General features: G+C 44.3%; 2 protein-coding genes across 3 annotated transcripts; both read left to right on the top strand.

Moving 5' to 3' along the window:
* Positions 1-435: 435 nt before the first annotated feature.
* Positions 436-5,534, top strand: ARPC3 (actin related protein 2/3 complex subunit 3). The gene is made up of 7 exons (XM_008493507.2): positions 436-594; positions 1,566-1,665; positions 2,712-2,788; positions 3,069-3,137; positions 3,404-3,530; positions 4,095-4,189; positions 5,023-5,534. Exons 1-7 carry the CDS (start codon positions 451-453, stop codon positions 5,083-5,085), a joined length of 675 nt encoding a protein of 224 aa, XP_008491729.2. The 5' UTR covers positions 436-450; the 3' UTR covers positions 5,086-5,534.
* Positions 5,535-6,469: 935 nt separating this feature from the next.
* Positions 6,470-13,270, top strand: ANAPC7 (anaphase promoting complex subunit 7). 2 transcript variants are annotated; one of them, XM_030460783.1, is made up of 11 exons: positions 6,470-6,690; positions 7,172-7,358; positions 7,691-7,810; positions 8,047-8,158; positions 8,392-8,545; positions 8,650-8,792; positions 9,044-9,161; positions 9,523-9,719; positions 10,824-11,048; positions 11,716-11,866; positions 12,702-13,270. In XM_030460783.1, the coding sequence occupies exons 1-11, from the start codon at positions 6,590-6,592 to the stop codon at positions 12,889-12,891; spliced, it is 1,698 nt and encodes a 565-aa protein (XP_030316643.1). In that variant the 5' UTR covers positions 6,470-6,589; the 3' UTR covers positions 12,892-13,270. The 2 variants fall into 2 exon arrangements, with proteins under 2 accessions (XP_030316643.1, XP_030316644.1); XM_030460784.1 differs by having other exon boundaries at positions 6,517-6,690; positions 8,410-8,545.
* The last annotated feature ends 3,189 nt before the right edge of the window (positions 13,271-16,459 follow it).

Here is a 16,459-nt window from a genome sequence, read left to right as displayed (position 1 = left end):
TTGCACAAGAGGCAAAGCCCAATACAAGTATGTTGTAATAAATACCTATTGCATGGGATCTCTTAACTGGGAAAGCACGTCCCTTAAAATACTGCATCCTTCCACTGGCAACGTGCCTGCACCCACGCGGGGCTTCCTTACAGTCAGTGTCCTGCACACACCTGGGGTGAGAGCAAACAATGCCCAGGAGAGCTGGGAACACCCAGGAGATCAAACCGGCTGCGAGGGCAGCATCCCACTGACCCTCCTGCGGCCAGGAGCCTCTGCCAGACAAGAAGAAAGGTGTCTGGAAAAGAAAAGGGTGGCATGGAGGGACCAAGGAGGTTCGGCTGTAGCAAAGCCAGAGAGATGGGTGAAAACTCCATGGAAAGAGTAAGCAAGCCCCTATCTGAGCCTGCTCCCAGAGCTGCTTCTCGGAGCGGTGCCTGCCGGGGCGGTGCAGGGCGCAGGATGCGGCTCCGCTTCCCCTCCTCGCACCGCCTCTGCTGCCTCATTTCCTGCAGCGCCGGCGGAGAGGGAAGGTTTGCTGCCAGCGCTTCTCTGCTCCCCTCCTGCCCGGCCCCGCCGAGCCGCCTCCTGCCCTTCGAGATGCCGGTGAGGGGGCTTCGTGTCCGGTGCTTGCCCATCCCCGGGGGCGGGGAGAGGGGAGCCGGAGGGCTCGGGGCGGCGGGACCGGGCCGGTCCCACCCTGGCCCGGGAGAGAGGGACTCGGCTGTCGGGGTCTGGCCGTGGGCAGCTGCATTTGGGGGGAAAAAAGGGGCTACAGCTGCGGAGAGCTCTGCGGAGAGCAGGGGGTTGCTGAGGATGGGGGGCGAGGCTGCTGCAAGGCCGGCACCCTCCTCTTCCTCCTCTTCTTCCTCTTCCTGCTCGAGATCCACCCTGCTGGGAGGGAGGGTGCTAAAAGCTGTGGTTTGCTCTGGTTTTATTCACGCATCTTCCTCTGGTTGCAATAAAATCTTTTTCCTGCTCGGGATTGCCTAAACCCCCCCCCCCAAAAAAAAAAAACGAGGAGGTGAGGGAGATGAAGGCTTCCCAGGGAGAATGTTTGGAAAATGCCTAAAACTGAACTCATCAGTTGTTAAAGATCAGTCTCCCTGGAAGGATCTGTCCTATGGAAAGGTTGGGGTTTTTTTTTCCACCTAAACCAGTTTTAGAGAGCACAGAAAGGTCTTTTTTTTACTGTATGGGTATGCAGTGTCTGGCTTTATTATATTATAAAAATAAAATATAATCCTTTTCCAGCTCCCAGCTAAGTTTCAACTAAGCATGCCATACCCCATACTGAGGAGAGCACTGTGCAGAGTGGGGTTTGGCAGCCCCCAGCCCAGCCCTACCAGTGTCACCCTGTGTCCCACCACTGCTGCTTCTGTGTCCTCCTTTGGGGTGGCACTGGGAGCCAGGGCACTGGGGAGAGAACTGGGGTTGTTTGTGAAAAGAAAAAGTGTTGGGAGCATTGCTAACAAAGATTCTGACTCCTGTTTGAGGAAGATGGGAGGGGGAAAGAGCTCAGATAGGGAAATGTCTGTGCTCAGTGTCATTAATAACCAGGCTGCCCCTGTCTGCAGGCTTACCACTCCACTTTAATGGACTCAGACACCAAGCTAATTGGGAACATGGCACTGTTACCCATCAGAAGCCAGTTCAAAGGCCCAGCACCCCGGGAAAGTAAGTTTTGTAATAAATCTCTGCAAACCTGCCTGTCCATAGCTCATCATCACCTCACAGCTTGCTCCAGGCCAGCCCTAGGCAGGAGTGAGGAGAGGGGTCAAGGTTGGAAATGAAGTGCTTTGCAGTTTGCAGAGGAAGAAGAAATTATTTTCAAAGTCTTTTCTAATACTTCAGCAAACAGTAGAAAATAGTAAGGCAGAGATGAAGGTGCTCCAGCTAAAGCAGTTGTTTCAGTAATTAAAGCTTTGGGTTACTCTTCTCATGCTCCCTCTGCTCTTCAGTGGGTTTTGAGGAGGTCGTGGTGGTGGGGACCTTCTGGAAGTGGAGGTTTAGCTACAGAGAATTTGGGTCAGTGGCTGAAGACACCTGGGGGCTCTGAAGGAGGAGGATAGGAAGAATTTTAGGGTGGGGGCATCAGAAATGGAAATGAAGTTACAGGCATCCCACAGACCCCCAAACAGATTCTCCTGCAGCACTTCCCAGGCACGTTATCCTATGGCATCTTTGCAGTTCAGCTTGAGAAAGGAAATGTGAAGGAAATGTTCCTGGGTTTAGGCACTGCTGGATGGCTGCAAAAGTCAGCTTGCTGCTGTGTCCTGGTCCCCTGCTCTCTTTTTTTTTAAGAGGATAATGAAATATGTGATAGTGTTGCTATGCTTTCTCCAAAAACATTTTTAAAGTGTTCTGAGAGGACTCTTACACTGATAAAACTCATTACTCAGCCAGCAGAAAAGTGAGGAACTGCTCAACCTTTGCCTTTTGTGAAGGAAAAAAAAAACAAAAACCAAAAAACCACAGTGGGAGGAGAATAAGAGAGTTCAAGTTCCTGCTGAGAGTAGGAAGCTTAAGTATCCCAGGCTGAGCTCACCAGTGTTTCACATGGCAACAGCTGCTTTCTCTTACATAGTACTGTCTTCTGCTTCTTGTAAACATCAAGGGCTTGCTTTGGTAATAATCCTTATTTAGGTATTTCAGTGAGTAAAAGCTATGACCAGATATTGTATCTTGGTGCCCTGTTTAACTCTGTATTTCTTTTTTGTCAGCAAAGGACATGGATATTATAGATGAAGCCATCTACTACTTCAAAGCTAATGTTTTCTTCAAAAACTATGAAATTAAGGTAATTTTTTGAGATCCTCTGCAAGCAGTAGTTCTTTAGAGGGTTGGTGCTGTGACTGTAAATTTCTTTTCACTTAAGTAATTCTAGATAACAAAACTTCCCCTTCCTCTCCCTTAATCTTTAAAGTTGGGTAGATGTTATGAAGTGCACATCCCACTTTCATGGGGAAACTGTAGACCAGAAGGGCTTGAACTCATTCCTGATTATAACTTTTACCAGTTCCATAAAGTCTCCCTTAATCTAAGAGGGGCTGGGCTCTGAGCTTGCTCTTGTTTTGCAGAATGAGGCTGACAGAACACTCATCTACATCACCCTCTACATTTCTGAGTGCTTGAAAAAGCTGCAAAAGGTAAGAAAAGTGAATTTCTGTGGATGGAAACCTTTTTCTCCTGGGGATTATACTCAGGAAAGGTTTTGCAGATAATTTCCTTCTAGTGGCACAATCCTGTTCACCCCAGTCCCAGCTGTCAAAGCCACAGATACTCCAAGGATCTCCAAAGAGATGTTGTGTCGCTGTTCTTGATGAGTTTTATGTGATCCAGATTGGTAAAATATTTGGGTTTAATGCTCCATCAACTTTTGTTTGCAACTCTTAATCCTTTGTTTGCCCTTCAGTGCAACTCCAAAGGCCAAGGAGAGAAGGAAATGTACACACTAGGAATCACCAACTTCCCAATCCCTGGGGAGCCTGGCTTTCCTCTCAATGCCATTTATGCCAAACCTGCCAACAAGCAGGAGGAAGGTAAGGAGAATCCAGGACCTCTGAAGGCTGCCTTATGCTCAGACTTCTACCAGCTGCATTTTTGAGACTGCAACTGGAAAAACTGCTGTTAAAACCCTATCTTCTCCATGTGCAGTTCTGTCTTCTGAGCTTGATTTTCTGACCTCAGAGACCCAGTGACTCCCCTGGATCCTCAGATCCAACAGAACCAATTAGTTGGGGGTCCCAATCTGCCTTTGGCATCAGTGGAATCATTTGCTAAACCCTACGTCAGAGCCCAAGGTAACTGCTGCACTTGCAGAACAGGAAGCCCAGAAAATGAGCAAAGATAAAATGAGAGAATAGAACAGTTGGGATGATCCTTTTTAGTAGCACAGATATCATAAAAATCCCAAGTGTGGTTGTGATTTGAGCAAACCAACTCATCTGGCCAGCGAGGAGCTCTGCAGATGTGAAAACTCACACTTTGTGCTTTAAGCAGTGCTTAAAACTCTGCCTTTAGGTACTTGTAAGTTGATGCTTCCCTGTCAGATCCCATCAGCCTTGGTGCTGCCTCAGTTTCCCCTGGTTTTCCCTGTGTTTCAGAGGTGATGAGAGCCTACCTGCAGCAGCTGCGGCAGGAAACCGGTCTGCGCCTTTGTGAAAAAGTGTTTGATCCTCAGAGTGACAAACCCAGCAAGGTGAGGGCTCAGCAGTTTTGGGTTTCCTTGCCCAAAAACGTGTGGAAATGAAAATGCTGGGCTGAGGGGCCAGGTGGGGGGAGCTTTGGTTCAAGCTTCTTGGTGGTTTTACAAGGCTGGGGAAAGAGCAGGCTGGAAGTTCTCAATAAATTTAATTTGTGATGGGGTAGGACAGGAAATGGACACTTGGGTGATTTCAGAATGCAGGGCAGTAAAAAGTGGGGTCTGGGTCAGGTCTGTGGTGTCTGGTGCAGCTGTGTTGCACAGCTGCTCTTGGCTAGGTTTGCAAATGGAAAAGCACAGGCAGAAGAAGTGCTGTTTATCCTGAGCAGTTCTGATCTGAGCTTCTTTGAAGTAAACCATTTCACCTCATATCCAGATGAAAAAAAAACCACAAAAACAACTAATCAATCAATGCATTAATTACCTCCTGGCTGTTCAGATGTTTCATGTGCAAGTGTGACTGTGTTTAATGTGGAAATTACCTCGTTTCAAAGGCATAGCTTTCTGATCCAGATACCTTTCTGATACATCCCTTATTTATAATTAATTTTAATATACTGGAATAAGCAGTAAAAACAAAATAATAAGAGAAAGTAAAATGTTCTGCTCTAATTCAGAGTCCTACATTATAAATTAATTTTATCCATTCTTGTCATCTAAATTCCAGTAGAAATCCATAGAAAAACATATATACCAAACTGGGGCCTTAACATTTGATTTTTTTGTTGTTTTTTTTTTTGGTTTTTTTTAGAGGTTGAATACTTTGAACTCCCTATTTTGTTAATCATAAGGAAATTGCATATTTTCTGACATTATTCTTTTTTCTGCAGTGGTGGATCTGCTTTGTGAAGAGACAGTTCATGAACAAGAGTCTGTCAGGTCCTGGGCAGTGAAGAGGCAAAGCAGAAACTACATTAAGCAGTTCCACAGGAAGGTGTTCAAAGTATTTTGCCTTTGTTTTGGATACATTTTGTAACAAGGAAGAATTAAGTGCTTATGAAGAAAAAAAATGGGAAAAAAACCCCCCAACAACCCACAAACCAGTGAATAAGGGATAGAGGGAGGGGAAACCAAAATTGTGTAAGCAAATATTATTAAGCTGGTGCTTAATAAGTGATTTCTAATTTCAGGTGCAGGCTGCTTTATTACCAGTGGCTACAGCTGGCATTTGAAACTGGGCTTGTATTTAAGAAAGGGGTGTGCCTGGGGGGCAAGGGGAGCTGTGTGATTGCTCTACTGGATAGAGTCTTGGTATTCTATGTCTGCAGAAAACAGTACCTCTCACACTGTGTCGTCCAGTGCAGTGATTTTTACCTTGTTTTCAATAAACTTGGCTTGTAATTAAAGTGTTAACTACTCTTATGTTTTGTGGGTAGCCTTCAAAGAAATCAGAGAGGTGTGTTTTTTTTGTGAAAAGACCATCCTTGTGCAATATTAAGCAGTAGGAAGGGACTCATTACCACTGAAAAATGGGGATTAGTGGTGGGGCAGCAGCATACCTGGCTGTTTAGCAGGTTTGTCTTTGCAGAACAATTCTCCACCGGGGTAAAAACACCTTCAAAGAGCAACACAGGCAGAGTAACATCCAGCTGAGTGATGCTGAGGGAAGCTTCAGCCCAACACAACCATCACACAGCGCTGGCAGAAGTTGTGTTTGGGTCAGTCAGGTGGCTTCTTGAAGGACAGCACATGGAAGTTTGGTTTATTCCACTCAAGTCCCTTTCCTCTGTGGCAATTCTTGGCTTCTCTTGAGAGCTCTGTCCCTGACACAGCAGGGATGGGGTGTTCAAATTCAAAGCTCCCACCGGCTGGGTTGTAGCAGTCCTAATAGAAGACAGTTGTGTTTTGCATTATTTTTCTAATAAAAGCAAGGGGGGGGGAAGAGTTTACAGTTCAGCTTTCCTTTCAGTCAGTGCCTTGTAGTTGGCGGTGGCCCCAGCCAGGCGTTTCCCCTGGTTGTGTCTCAGAAGAAACCGAGGTTTTCAAAGTTCTTTCTCCTCAGACGCTTATTTTTTGAGGCAAGAGCTTCGTTATTTCCCAGACCTCGGTCCCATTTAGCTGCCGCAACCACCAGACGATAAAACCTGAGGTGAAAAGTGGCCACGCTCAAGAGCTACGCAGACACAGAGGCTGCATCTCCCTCACAAAAACGACACCGAGCAGGAAAAGGACGCCTTTAAAGCAGCATAAAAAGCCGATTCCTCCCCCGACGCACACTCCCCTCCCTCACCTCCGCCAACCTCCTTCCCGCCTGACGACTGCGCCTGCGCGGGGCTGCTCCGGGCTGCCCAACGCGCGCCTGCAGGCGGAGGCGGCCGAGGTCCCCTGGGTGGCGCCATTTTGGAGTGCAGGCGGGCGGTACCGGTACCGGTGCCTCGGTCCGTGGGCTCCGTCAGCATGAGCGTGGTGGAACATGTCCGGGAGATGGCGTCCGCCGGGCTCCACTCCAACGTGCGGCTCCTCAGCGGGCTCCTCCTGACGATGAGCGGCAATAACCCGTGAGTGGCTCCTCCCGGTGGCGCCGGGGCTGAGGGAAAGGCCGGGAGTTGGGGGATGGCTCCTGGGCAGGGAAGGAGCCGGGATGGCTGTGGCCGGCCCAGCCCCGGGTTCATGTGTGGATCTCTTCTCCCAGTCTTTTCCAAGCAAAAAGTGCTTTAATGGGCCTGGAGAAGGTTTGGGTCGTTATGGGGAGGATGGGGGCTGCTCTGCTAAGGGAAGCGGCTGCCAAACAGCTGCCCAAGGTGTCATTGCTCTTGAGGTGTGAGGAATGGCTGTTCGGTTTGTTTGTGTGTAGATAAAATAAATGGGCAAGATAATCTGTGAGGAGATAGGGGTGGTTTCTCAGGGGTCTTTCCAATGTAGGAAAGCAGCAGCGAGAGAGGAAAGGTGAAGCCAAACAACCCAAAGCTCCAAACGCTTCTGGGTCTGTAAGGATCTGCAGCCAGGTGATGTCAGCTTTGCTGTTTGTGTTTCTTCTAGGGAATTGTTTTCACCGTCACAGAAATACCAGCTCCTTGTATACCATGCAGACTCTCTCTTCCATGATAAAGAATACAGAAATGCTGTGAGTAAGTACACGATGGCCTTGCAGCAGAAAAAAGCCTTAAGTAAAACTTCAAAAGTAAGACCTTCCACTGGGAACACAGCATCAACCCCCCAGAGCCAGGTATTTGAATTAATGTTGCTGAGTCAGTGTTACAGCATTAGATTGTGGATTTATTGTGTCAATTAAACTTGATATTTAAGGTTAATTGGTTTTGAAAATGCCACTGTGGAGTCTTCTCATGCAAAACTTTAATATGGTCTTGAACATGAGATTTTGTTTGTGTGTATGTAGTTCATACTTTTCATTTGGAGATGGGAGCAATATGAGCTGGCAGTAGGTTGCATTGTTAACTTTCTTGTACTTTCAATATAAGCATTTGATGAGGAAACCTTATTTAATTTCTTTACCTGACTAAACCAGCATTATACTTAAATCTTTCTTTTTTATTTCAGTGTTTGCCATCAGAAATTGAAGTGAAATATAAAATGGCTGAATGTTATACAATGCTGAAGCAAGATAAAGATGCCATTGCTATTCTAGATGGGATTCCTTCCAGACAGAGGACTCCAAAGGTTGGTTCTGGCAAGTTTTTGTTGCGTGTCCTTGGTCATTGTATCTTCAATCTATAAGCCAGCATCTGGTAAAAAAAAAAAACAACACAGCCAAGAGGGGTGATGTCATTTGGTCTTGGTCTTTGCATTTGTATTAGGTAAATGTTCTTTGGAAACACTTTCTTGTCTTTATGTCATCTCAGTGAGGATTTCTCCTGTCTCCTGCTGGACTCCACCAATGTTTCTCTTGCTTGTAGATCAATATGATGTTGGCAAATCTGTACAAGAAAGCAGGCCAGGAACGTTCATCTGTGACCAGCTACAAAGAGGTCCTGAGGCAGTGCCCTTTAGCACTTGATGCCATCCTAGGTAGGGGTCTGCACCCTGTTAGTATTTCAGTATTAAACACGTGGTAAAATTATTGTGCTTGGGATTGGGTAACTTGCATTATGCTTGCATGTAGGATGTAATGCCTGAACTATGTAAAAAAACCCTGCCTGTTTGTGCTTGCCAAGGGTTGGAGTTTCTGGTCTTCAGACAATTAATGCCCATTAAAAGCAATTTCCAGTGGCTGAGGTTGCTGTGTGTGCTGTTGTGAACAGGTTTGCTCTCACTGTCAGTGAAAGGTGCAGAGGTGGCCTCCATGACAATCAACGTCATCCAGAGTATTCCCAACTTGGATTGGCTTTCCGTGTGGATCAAGGCATATGCTTTTGTGCACACTGGAGATAACACAAGAGCAATAAATACCATTTGGTAAGAGTTGAAAGAGCTTCATGAAATTAAATAATATGTTTGTATACAATGATATTTAAAATGGCATTATATAAATGACTTGTTGTTTTTTTTTTCTCTTAAAGCTCTTTAGAGAAAAAGTCATTGCTGAGGGATAATGTGGACTTACTGGGGAGCTTAGCAGACCTGTACTTCAGAGCTGGAGATAATAAAAACTCAATTCTAAAATTTGAACAAGCACAAATGCTGGATCCTTACCTAATAAAGGGTGAGTAAATCCTAGAAGAAAGTTTATGCAGTGTTAACAACCTGATGAGTAACATCAGAGTAGCAGCTACATGCACTCAAGCACTCAGTGGTAACTGGCATATTATTGTACATGGCTTTCTGTTCAGAAGCTGTCTTGAGCAATTTGTAGTAGTTGCAGAGTTTAAAGGAGATGTTTGTGGTTTTGTTTTTCTTTTGTTGTGAATGAATTTTCTGTTTCCTGATGCCTGATCTTGAAACATTTCACTTTAGGAATGGATGTGTATGGTTATTTATTGGCACGGGAAGGTCGACTGGAGGATGTGGAGAACTTGGGCTGCCGTCTCTTCAATATTTCTGATCAGCATGCAGAACCCTGGGTGGTGTCTGGGTGAGTTGTTTTCTGCACTTCCTTACCTCAACTCTTGATTTCCCACATGTGGTGGATTACAGTGGATTCAGCTTTTCTGTTCAGAAGGTGCTTTTCTATCTTGTCTGTTCTGTTCCTGAGGAAACTTTAATGACCTATCAATAACTATTTTGGTTGTTTCCTGTATATTTAAATCTACTAAAGCTACCACAGCTGTGCAGTAACAAATATATAAAGAGCTGTATCAATATTCATACTGCTTTTTTTGAAGAGTTTTTTTTCCTTGAACATACACCCTTAACTTCAAATGAAGGTCAGCAGTTGCCTGCAATATTTTTTTTTCCCTTCTGTACGTGTTTACAATCCTTCTTGTCTTTCACAGGTGTCATAGTTTCTACAGTAAACGATACTCTCGTGCCTTATATTTAGGAGCCAAAGCTATCCAGCTTAACAGCAACAGTGTTCAAGCTCTCCTGCTGAAAGGAGCTGCTCTGAGGAACATGGGTAGGGTGCAGGAAGCCATCATCCACTTCCGTGAAGCCATACGCCTTGCACCCTGCAGGCTGGATTGCTATGAAGGTGAGGGAAGGGAAGGGGAGGTGAGGGAAGGGGAGGTGAGGGAAGGGGAGGTGAGGGAAGGGGAGGTGAGGGAAGGGGAGGTGAGGGAAGGGGAGGTGAGGGGAGGGATGGTGAGGGAAGGGAAGGAATGGTGAGGGAAAGGAAGGGAAGGGGAGGGAAGGGGAGGTGAGGGAAGGGAAGGGGAGGGAAGGGGAGGTGAGGGGAGGTGAGGGAAGGGGAGGGAAGGGGAGGTGAGGGAAGGGAAGGTGAGGGGAGGGATGGTGAGGGAAGGGAAGGAATGGTGAGGGAAGGGAGGGTGAGGGGAGGGAAGTGGAGGTGAGGGAAGGGAAGGGGAGGTGAGGGGAGGGAAGGTGAGGGAAGGGGAGGTGAGGGAAGGGGAGGGAAGGGGAGGTGAGGGAAGGGAAGGTGAGGGGAGGGATGGTGAGGGAAGGGAAGGAATGGTGAGGGAAGGGAGGGTGAGGGAAGGGAAGGTGAGGGAAGGGAAGGGAAGCTGCTCACACACGTGTGCTGTTGGTGAGATGGTGATGGTTAAGCAAAGGAATGGTCAGGAAGTCATTCCTCCTGCTCATTTACTAATAGATAAATTCTTGCTAACTCAAAAACCTATAAAGCTCTAGGCAGAAGCAGTCAGAATAGAGAATGCATGGATTTATGAGAGTGATTTTCAAACAGGTTTTTTTTTTGGTTGGTTGTGGGTTTTTTGTGGTTTTGTTTTCTTTAATCTGGCTATAAACAGGTGTTCTGAGCAGATCACTTTTGGGTGATGACAACTGTAGTTCCACTGGGAGCTTTGTTTTCTCATGCTGATTTAAATCTTGTTCTCAGTGGCAACTTCAAGTGAAGAGGCCAGTGAGTATTAATATCTCAGTCCTGTAATTGGACAGAAATCTTATATTAGGTGTATTGAGTCCTAGGCTTTCTTTTAGTGCCTGCCTATAAATAAAAGCATTGAAATAAATTATCTGTAGAATGGGTATGTTAAAATACAAAGACACTTTTTTCAACTGCAATTTGTATTTGCCCATTGGAGTGCAAGTTGTTTGGAACCTGAGTGTCTGTGGCACTAACTGAGGTGCTGAAATGTTTTCCCTTTTCTGTCACCAGGTCTCATTGAATGTTACTTAGCATCCAACAGCATCCGTGAAGCTATGGTCATGGCAAACAATGTTTATAAAACTCTGGGAGCAAACGCACAGACTCTCACTCTGTTAGCAACAGTGTGTCTTGAAGACCCAGTCACCCAGGAAAAAGCAAAAACATTATTGGACAAAGCACTAACACAAAGACCTGATTACATTAAGGCTGTGGTAAAGAAAGCAGAACTTCTTAGTAAGTTCCTTTTTTTTTTTTTTTTCCTATGTTGACTTGCTTAAAGCAAAGTGTTTTACATGAAAGAGTGCTCTGCAGCCTCCTTGGTGTGAAGAATTATCAGTTCTAGCCTGAAGGAAAAATCTAATTAATTAATTACATCTAACAACTAAAACAATTGCAAACAAAAGGTCTTGACTTCAAGGTATATGTGACTGTGAGTGTAGCAGTTCCCCAGCTCTATGGAATGCAGCCCTCTGGTGCCTTGCTGTCAGGAAAGCCCAGGCACAGCTTCTGCTGCTCATTCAGTCACCAAGACAGCAGCAAATGCTTTTCTGTTCTTCCCATGTAGCCTTCAAAGAACCATAATTCAGTCTGGTCTTTTGGAAAGCCTAAAGCCCACAAAATTCCAGAGAGTACAAACACACAGCTGTTTTAAAGGGATAAACTATCAGACTCCTCCTTTGCAAGGTGTAACATAACCAAAATATTTCCAAAATAAGACTGTAATTGAAGTAATCTCCCTATTCTTCTTGCTGTTGTTTTCTGATTCACAGAAGCCATTGTTTAAAGTTAATCTTGCAAAAAGTGAAATCTTCCTGTGTTGCCATGACTCTTTGTTCACTCTCTGACTTTTTATAGATGTATCTACACTATTAATTAAAACTGTAGCTTTGTGTATAAACAGGTAGAGAACAGAAGTATGAAGATGGGATTGCTTTGCTGAGGAATGCCCTGGCTAACCAGAGTGACTGTGTCCTGCACCGAATCCTGGGAGACTTCCTTGTAGCTGTCAATGAGTACCAGGAAGCAATGGACCAGTACAGTATTGCCCTGAGGTAAGGCAGAGACTTGGGGCTTGCAGGGGATTTAGAAGAACCAATAATCAACTTGACTAAGAAAAAAAATAAGCCACTAATTGATTAGGATGTGCACAAGAGGCAGCTTTAGGACATTCTCCCTTAAAGCAAACAAAATGACTTCCTGGTCATGACTTAGCTGGTCATAAGGCTTTGAACTGAGGAGTGCAAAGTTTAGGGACTGCACTAGTGCCAGATACGTGATTCCCTGGCTAACAAAAGGATAAAGGCATGGATTTATTGATAGTTATTAATTACTATCTAGTCAGGCACCCTAAGATCCATTCCTTTAGACTAGAAGATGCTGTATAAAAATGAACAGTTAAGTACATTTTAATAGCATGTTTGAGTTTAAGACAACCTGTTATTTTATTGGATTGTTTAGATTTCAGCTAGTTAAACTCACCTTAAATCTAGCACATCATGTCCACTAATTAACTTCATATCTTAAATTGGTCAGCTGTTTTCTGATGGAGTATATTTAGCCATAATAATTTAAATTTTTAGTGCTCTGATGTTACTTTGTAATTAGTATTGTCTGGAAGAGTTGACTTAAGTTTTCTAGAAGAGTGTGATGTTTAGATAAGTGCATTCCTGGGGATCAAAATTGTTTAATAAAAAGATTTACTACTCAGTGTTGCAGTCAGCCTGAGGTGAAGTTGGATCATCTGCTAAATTGACCTTTGGTGCTGTTAAACAGGAAGTGCAGACAATGAGAGGAGTTGGGTGTTTTGTTTTGTTTTGTCACAATCACATCACAAATACAGAGAAAAGATATTCCAGGACAATCCTTTCTTTGTCTTTCTTTCTTCAGTTTGGATCCAAATGATCAGAAGTCACTAGAAGGAATGCAGAAAATGGAAAAAGAGGAAAGTCCAACAGATGCAACCCAGGAAGAAGACGTAGATGATATGGAGGGAAGTGGAGAAGAGGGGGACTTGGAAGGCAGTGACAGTGAAGCAGCTCAGTGGGCAGATCAAGAGCAGTGGTTTGGCATGCAGTAACAGCCTCTGGCACTGCTGCTTGTTTTGGCACTTGAACATACCACTGGGGCCATTCTTTGAAGAACAGAAATATGATTTTTGCAGTAACAAAAGACATTCTTTTTTTTTTTTTCTTCTTTTTTAAAAAAAGAATAAACTAGGAAACCATTTAACGTTCTGGGCATCTCGTAAGGTTCTTGATGCTTATTTATCAAGTGTAAGGGACTAACGACTGGAGGTCATTTTCAGCTTTATAGTTCAAAAAATTCCTGCTACAAGTAAAAGCATTAAAGCCTGCAGTGTGTAATAAGCTTGTTTATGATGAAAACAATGTCCAAATCCTGTCCAAGACCACGTGTTCTTGGTCGATCTGTAAATACAGTGGTTTGTACTCCTTTGTGGAAAGGTCTTACTCTTGTTTGTACACTACCATTTGGGCTCACACTCCAGTTGGAGTCTGGAGGGGTTGCTTGGGTGTGGCTGAAAGCAGCACTTCCCTCTTGCTGTTTGTTGAATTAATTTGACTTTTTATAAGGCTATCAAGCCTTATAGATTTTATATGTGCTGTAAAGGAGAAGTTTGGTGTGCTCAGCAGCTTTGTTGTACAAGACACTGCTGTAGCTGACTCATTGCTGTGTGTACAGGGTTGAGCCAGTGCTGGAGAATTACAGTCATTTCCTCAGTCCTTACTAAAGCCTGTAATCACTTAAAAGTCTGTACACGAACATTTATTTTTAAATGCAGTTTAATTTTGTTTCAGTTTGTTACTAAAAGCCTCTTCAGTGGTTACCCAAAGCACTTCACATGCTGTATACAGCACTGACATTTAAAATTATATCAAAAGGAATCCATTATATCAAAAGGAATTCATTCCTCTTCACTTCCATGGCTGCAGGAGTGTTGAGTTATGCAAACACACACATTGTCTTGTTCCTGCCATGTTTATGTACTCTGTGGGTTTGTCAGGGAATAACTGAATTCCTTTTTTTTTCCCTCCTCACCTTCTGAGGTGAAGTTTTGTTGCTTCACCTCCAGCTTCCCAGCACCAGCATTTCAAGGGTGAGCTTGTGTAATCTAGAAACCATTTCAGTTCTTGTGGGCTTGATGTGTGTGGGAGGAGGGAATGATGTCTTATTTTTACAATTCTGATCTCCTTACTCTTTACAAAAGAAATGCATTCTTTATATTGGCACTTTGGTTTCTTTTGGGTTTGTTCTCTTACCACAGGCAGGCAGGGGATCTTGGATTTTTTCACAAAAGCTAAAGAATAGTCCTGAGTATGAGTTGGAGGAAAAATGGCCATTTGATAGAAATGCAGTAGGAAAAACAAGCTCTCCTCTAGCTGCAGATGTGTAATGCAGACAAGGATAAAATATCTCCCTAATTTCTATCAATCAGAAAACAACAGCAAGAAGAATAGGGAGATTACTTCAATTACAGTCTTATTTTGGAAATATTTTGGTTATGTTACATCTTGCAAAGGAGGAGTCTGGTAGTTTATCCCTTTAAAACAGCTGTGTGTTTGTACTTTCTGGAATGTTGTGGGCTTTAGGCTTTCCAAAAGACCAGATTGAATTATGGTTCTTTGAAGGCTACATGGGAAGAACAGAAAAGCATTTGCTGCTGTCTTGGTGACTGAATGAGCAGCAGAAGCTGTGCCTGGGCTTTCCTGACAGCAAGGCACCAGAGAGCTGCATTCCATAGAGCTGGGGAACTGCATCCTGGTGGATGAGAGGCCTCAGCCTGTTCACTTGTGAGGATTCTGCTTGTACCTTTGCTGGGTGGTGCAGTGAACAGGTCTCAGCTCACTGCAGGTCTTTCATGGCAGAAATACATGTGCACAAGCAAAATCATCTCTGAAAAAAAAAAAACCAACTGTTTTGTGTTCTCACACTCGAGCATTCATCAGATGGATTCTGCATCTGAGAGCTGGGCAGCTTCATCAGCTTTCTGGCTGTGAGTGGAAGACAAGAATGGAGTTCTTGATACTCCTAACTGAAATAAAGGACACATTTTATCATGATGAGGAAGTGGATCAGGTATGTGATGTATATTTGCAAGGGGCTCTGCCATTTTCTTCTCATGACTCCTTTGAGTAGGTCTTTACTCACAGGTGGAAACCACAGGCCTCACATGTTTCACTGAAACCTTTACACTGAACAGGAAACCAGAGCACCACAGTTCTAAAACCAGTCTGTAATATGTTTGTAGATAATCTGATAATCTCTCCATTTAGAACAGAGAGGGAACTACTTCAAGATGAGTGTGCTGTAAAGAAAAGAGTGTGTTTGCATGAGACTTCAAACAAATCCAGGCACAGCTGACAAACCCCTAAGGACAGCTGTCAGAAAAGAGTTGGGCCCTGGCTGCTTTGTTTTTGGGAAGATTGATTGGCCTCCTTTTTGAAAGGGGAATGTTCAGTCAGATCCTGCAATGATACCTCTGTAAGTACCTGCTCTGTTGGGGTTCTGCAGCTTGTGTAGTCTTAGCTCAGAGTTGTAGAGTAAGGGAGTAAGGAGCATTAAGATGCCACACGTGTTGAGGTGCTACAGATGGCTATATTAAGCATGAGCTTCAGAATTCTGGAGGGATTCCTCTTGCCTATTAATGAGCCTTCATTAGAGCTCTAATTTTAGAATATGATCTCTGGTTTTGCAGAGATTTTGTCCTCTCAGATTCAGTTACTGGCACTCCAGGGAATCTAACAATTACCCCATAACAAGCACCTGACCTCCTTCTGTCCTTTAATCATGTGCACCCTAGAAGAAAAGATCTTAGAGCCATTAACTGGAGTCCAGACTCTGTCAAATTGGTGATGTGAGCTCCCCAAAGTGAAGCAATTTGTAGGGGAGGCAAGAAAGCCATGGCCATGCAGTTGTGTTGCACAGCACTGGCACTGCAAGTGCTGCTCTGGGGCTCTGGGGAGGGATGAGGTGCTTGGGTTGGCTGAAAATCCCTGCCTTGAACTCATAGATGGCATTACTAAGTTGTAATTCTTTCCTGCTTTGTAAGAAGACAGAAACAGATTTGATGCAAAGAGATGGAACCTCTTCAAAGCTTATGTGGACTTGGGCAAGGCCTGAAAGAATGAATTCACCAGAATCTAAAAGCAGCCTGTGGAGTTCCTGACGTGGCCTGGAGTTCTCTAACACACGATCTGTGGCAAGTTATTATTTGCCCAGGCTGTATTCTGTAATGTACTGATAGCACCTGATGTATTAGCAGGATTTCTAATTCTGATTTCCAGATCCTGGAAATCCAAGAACTGGGAAGCAAAGGTAACAGAAAAAATTGCTGGCCAGTATCAATGTTTTCTGTCTAATTTTCTGTCTGTGTTTTCCTTTTCTCTTAGTGCTGATTATAGAGATATTTTTTTATTAACAAGGACTTTTTTTTTTCCCCCTTTCAATAACTGTCTCCCTCATTAGGCCTGTTTTTGTGTGGTGATTCTTCTCTCCTTGCTTTTCAGGAGCTCAGTGATGTGGAAACTGACCATCCAGGGCAAAAGCTGGGAGTTTTTCTTATTCAGCAAACCCCATTTCCTCACTGAGAACTCAGCTGTAAGAAAATCTTGAAGGCTGTGACTGCC

This window comes from Calypte anna, chromosome 15 (assembly GCF_003957555.1).
Source record: "Calypte anna isolate BGI_N300 chromosome 15, bCalAnn1_v1.p, whole genome shotgun sequence".
NCBI classification, from domain to species: domain Eukaryota; kingdom Metazoa; phylum Chordata; class Aves; order Apodiformes; family Trochilidae; genus Calypte; species Calypte anna.
Note: the sequence above shows the minus strand (reverse complement) of the source record. Positions and strands in the feature narration are given on the sequence as shown.

Bases quoted from the DNA above. Each gene is read 5' to 3' on its own strand.
- ARPC3 (XM_008493507.2), top strand. From the start codon at position 451: ATGCGGCTCCGCTTCCCCTCCTCGCACCGCCTCTGCTGCCTCATTTCC. The intron at 595-1,565 runs GTGAGGGGGCTT...CCCTGTCTGCAG, and splicing joins TCCTGCCCTTCGAGATGCCG to GCTTACCACTCCACTTTAAT. The intron at 4,190-5,022 runs GTGAGGGCTCAG...TTTTTTCTGCAG, and splicing joins AGAGTGACAAACCCAGCAAG to TGGTGGATCTGCTTTGTGAA.
- ANAPC7 (XM_030460783.1), top strand. From the start codon at position 6,590: ATGAGCGTGGTGGAACATGTCCGGGAGATGGCGTCCGCCGGGCTCCAC. The intron at 6,691-7,171 runs GTGAGTGGCTCC...TGTTTCTTCTAG, and splicing joins ACGATGAGCGGCAATAACCC to GGAATTGTTTTCACCGTCAC. The intron at 7,811-8,046 runs GTTGGTTCTGGC...TCTTGCTTGTAG, and splicing joins CCAGACAGAGGACTCCAAAG to ATCAATATGATGTTGGCAAA.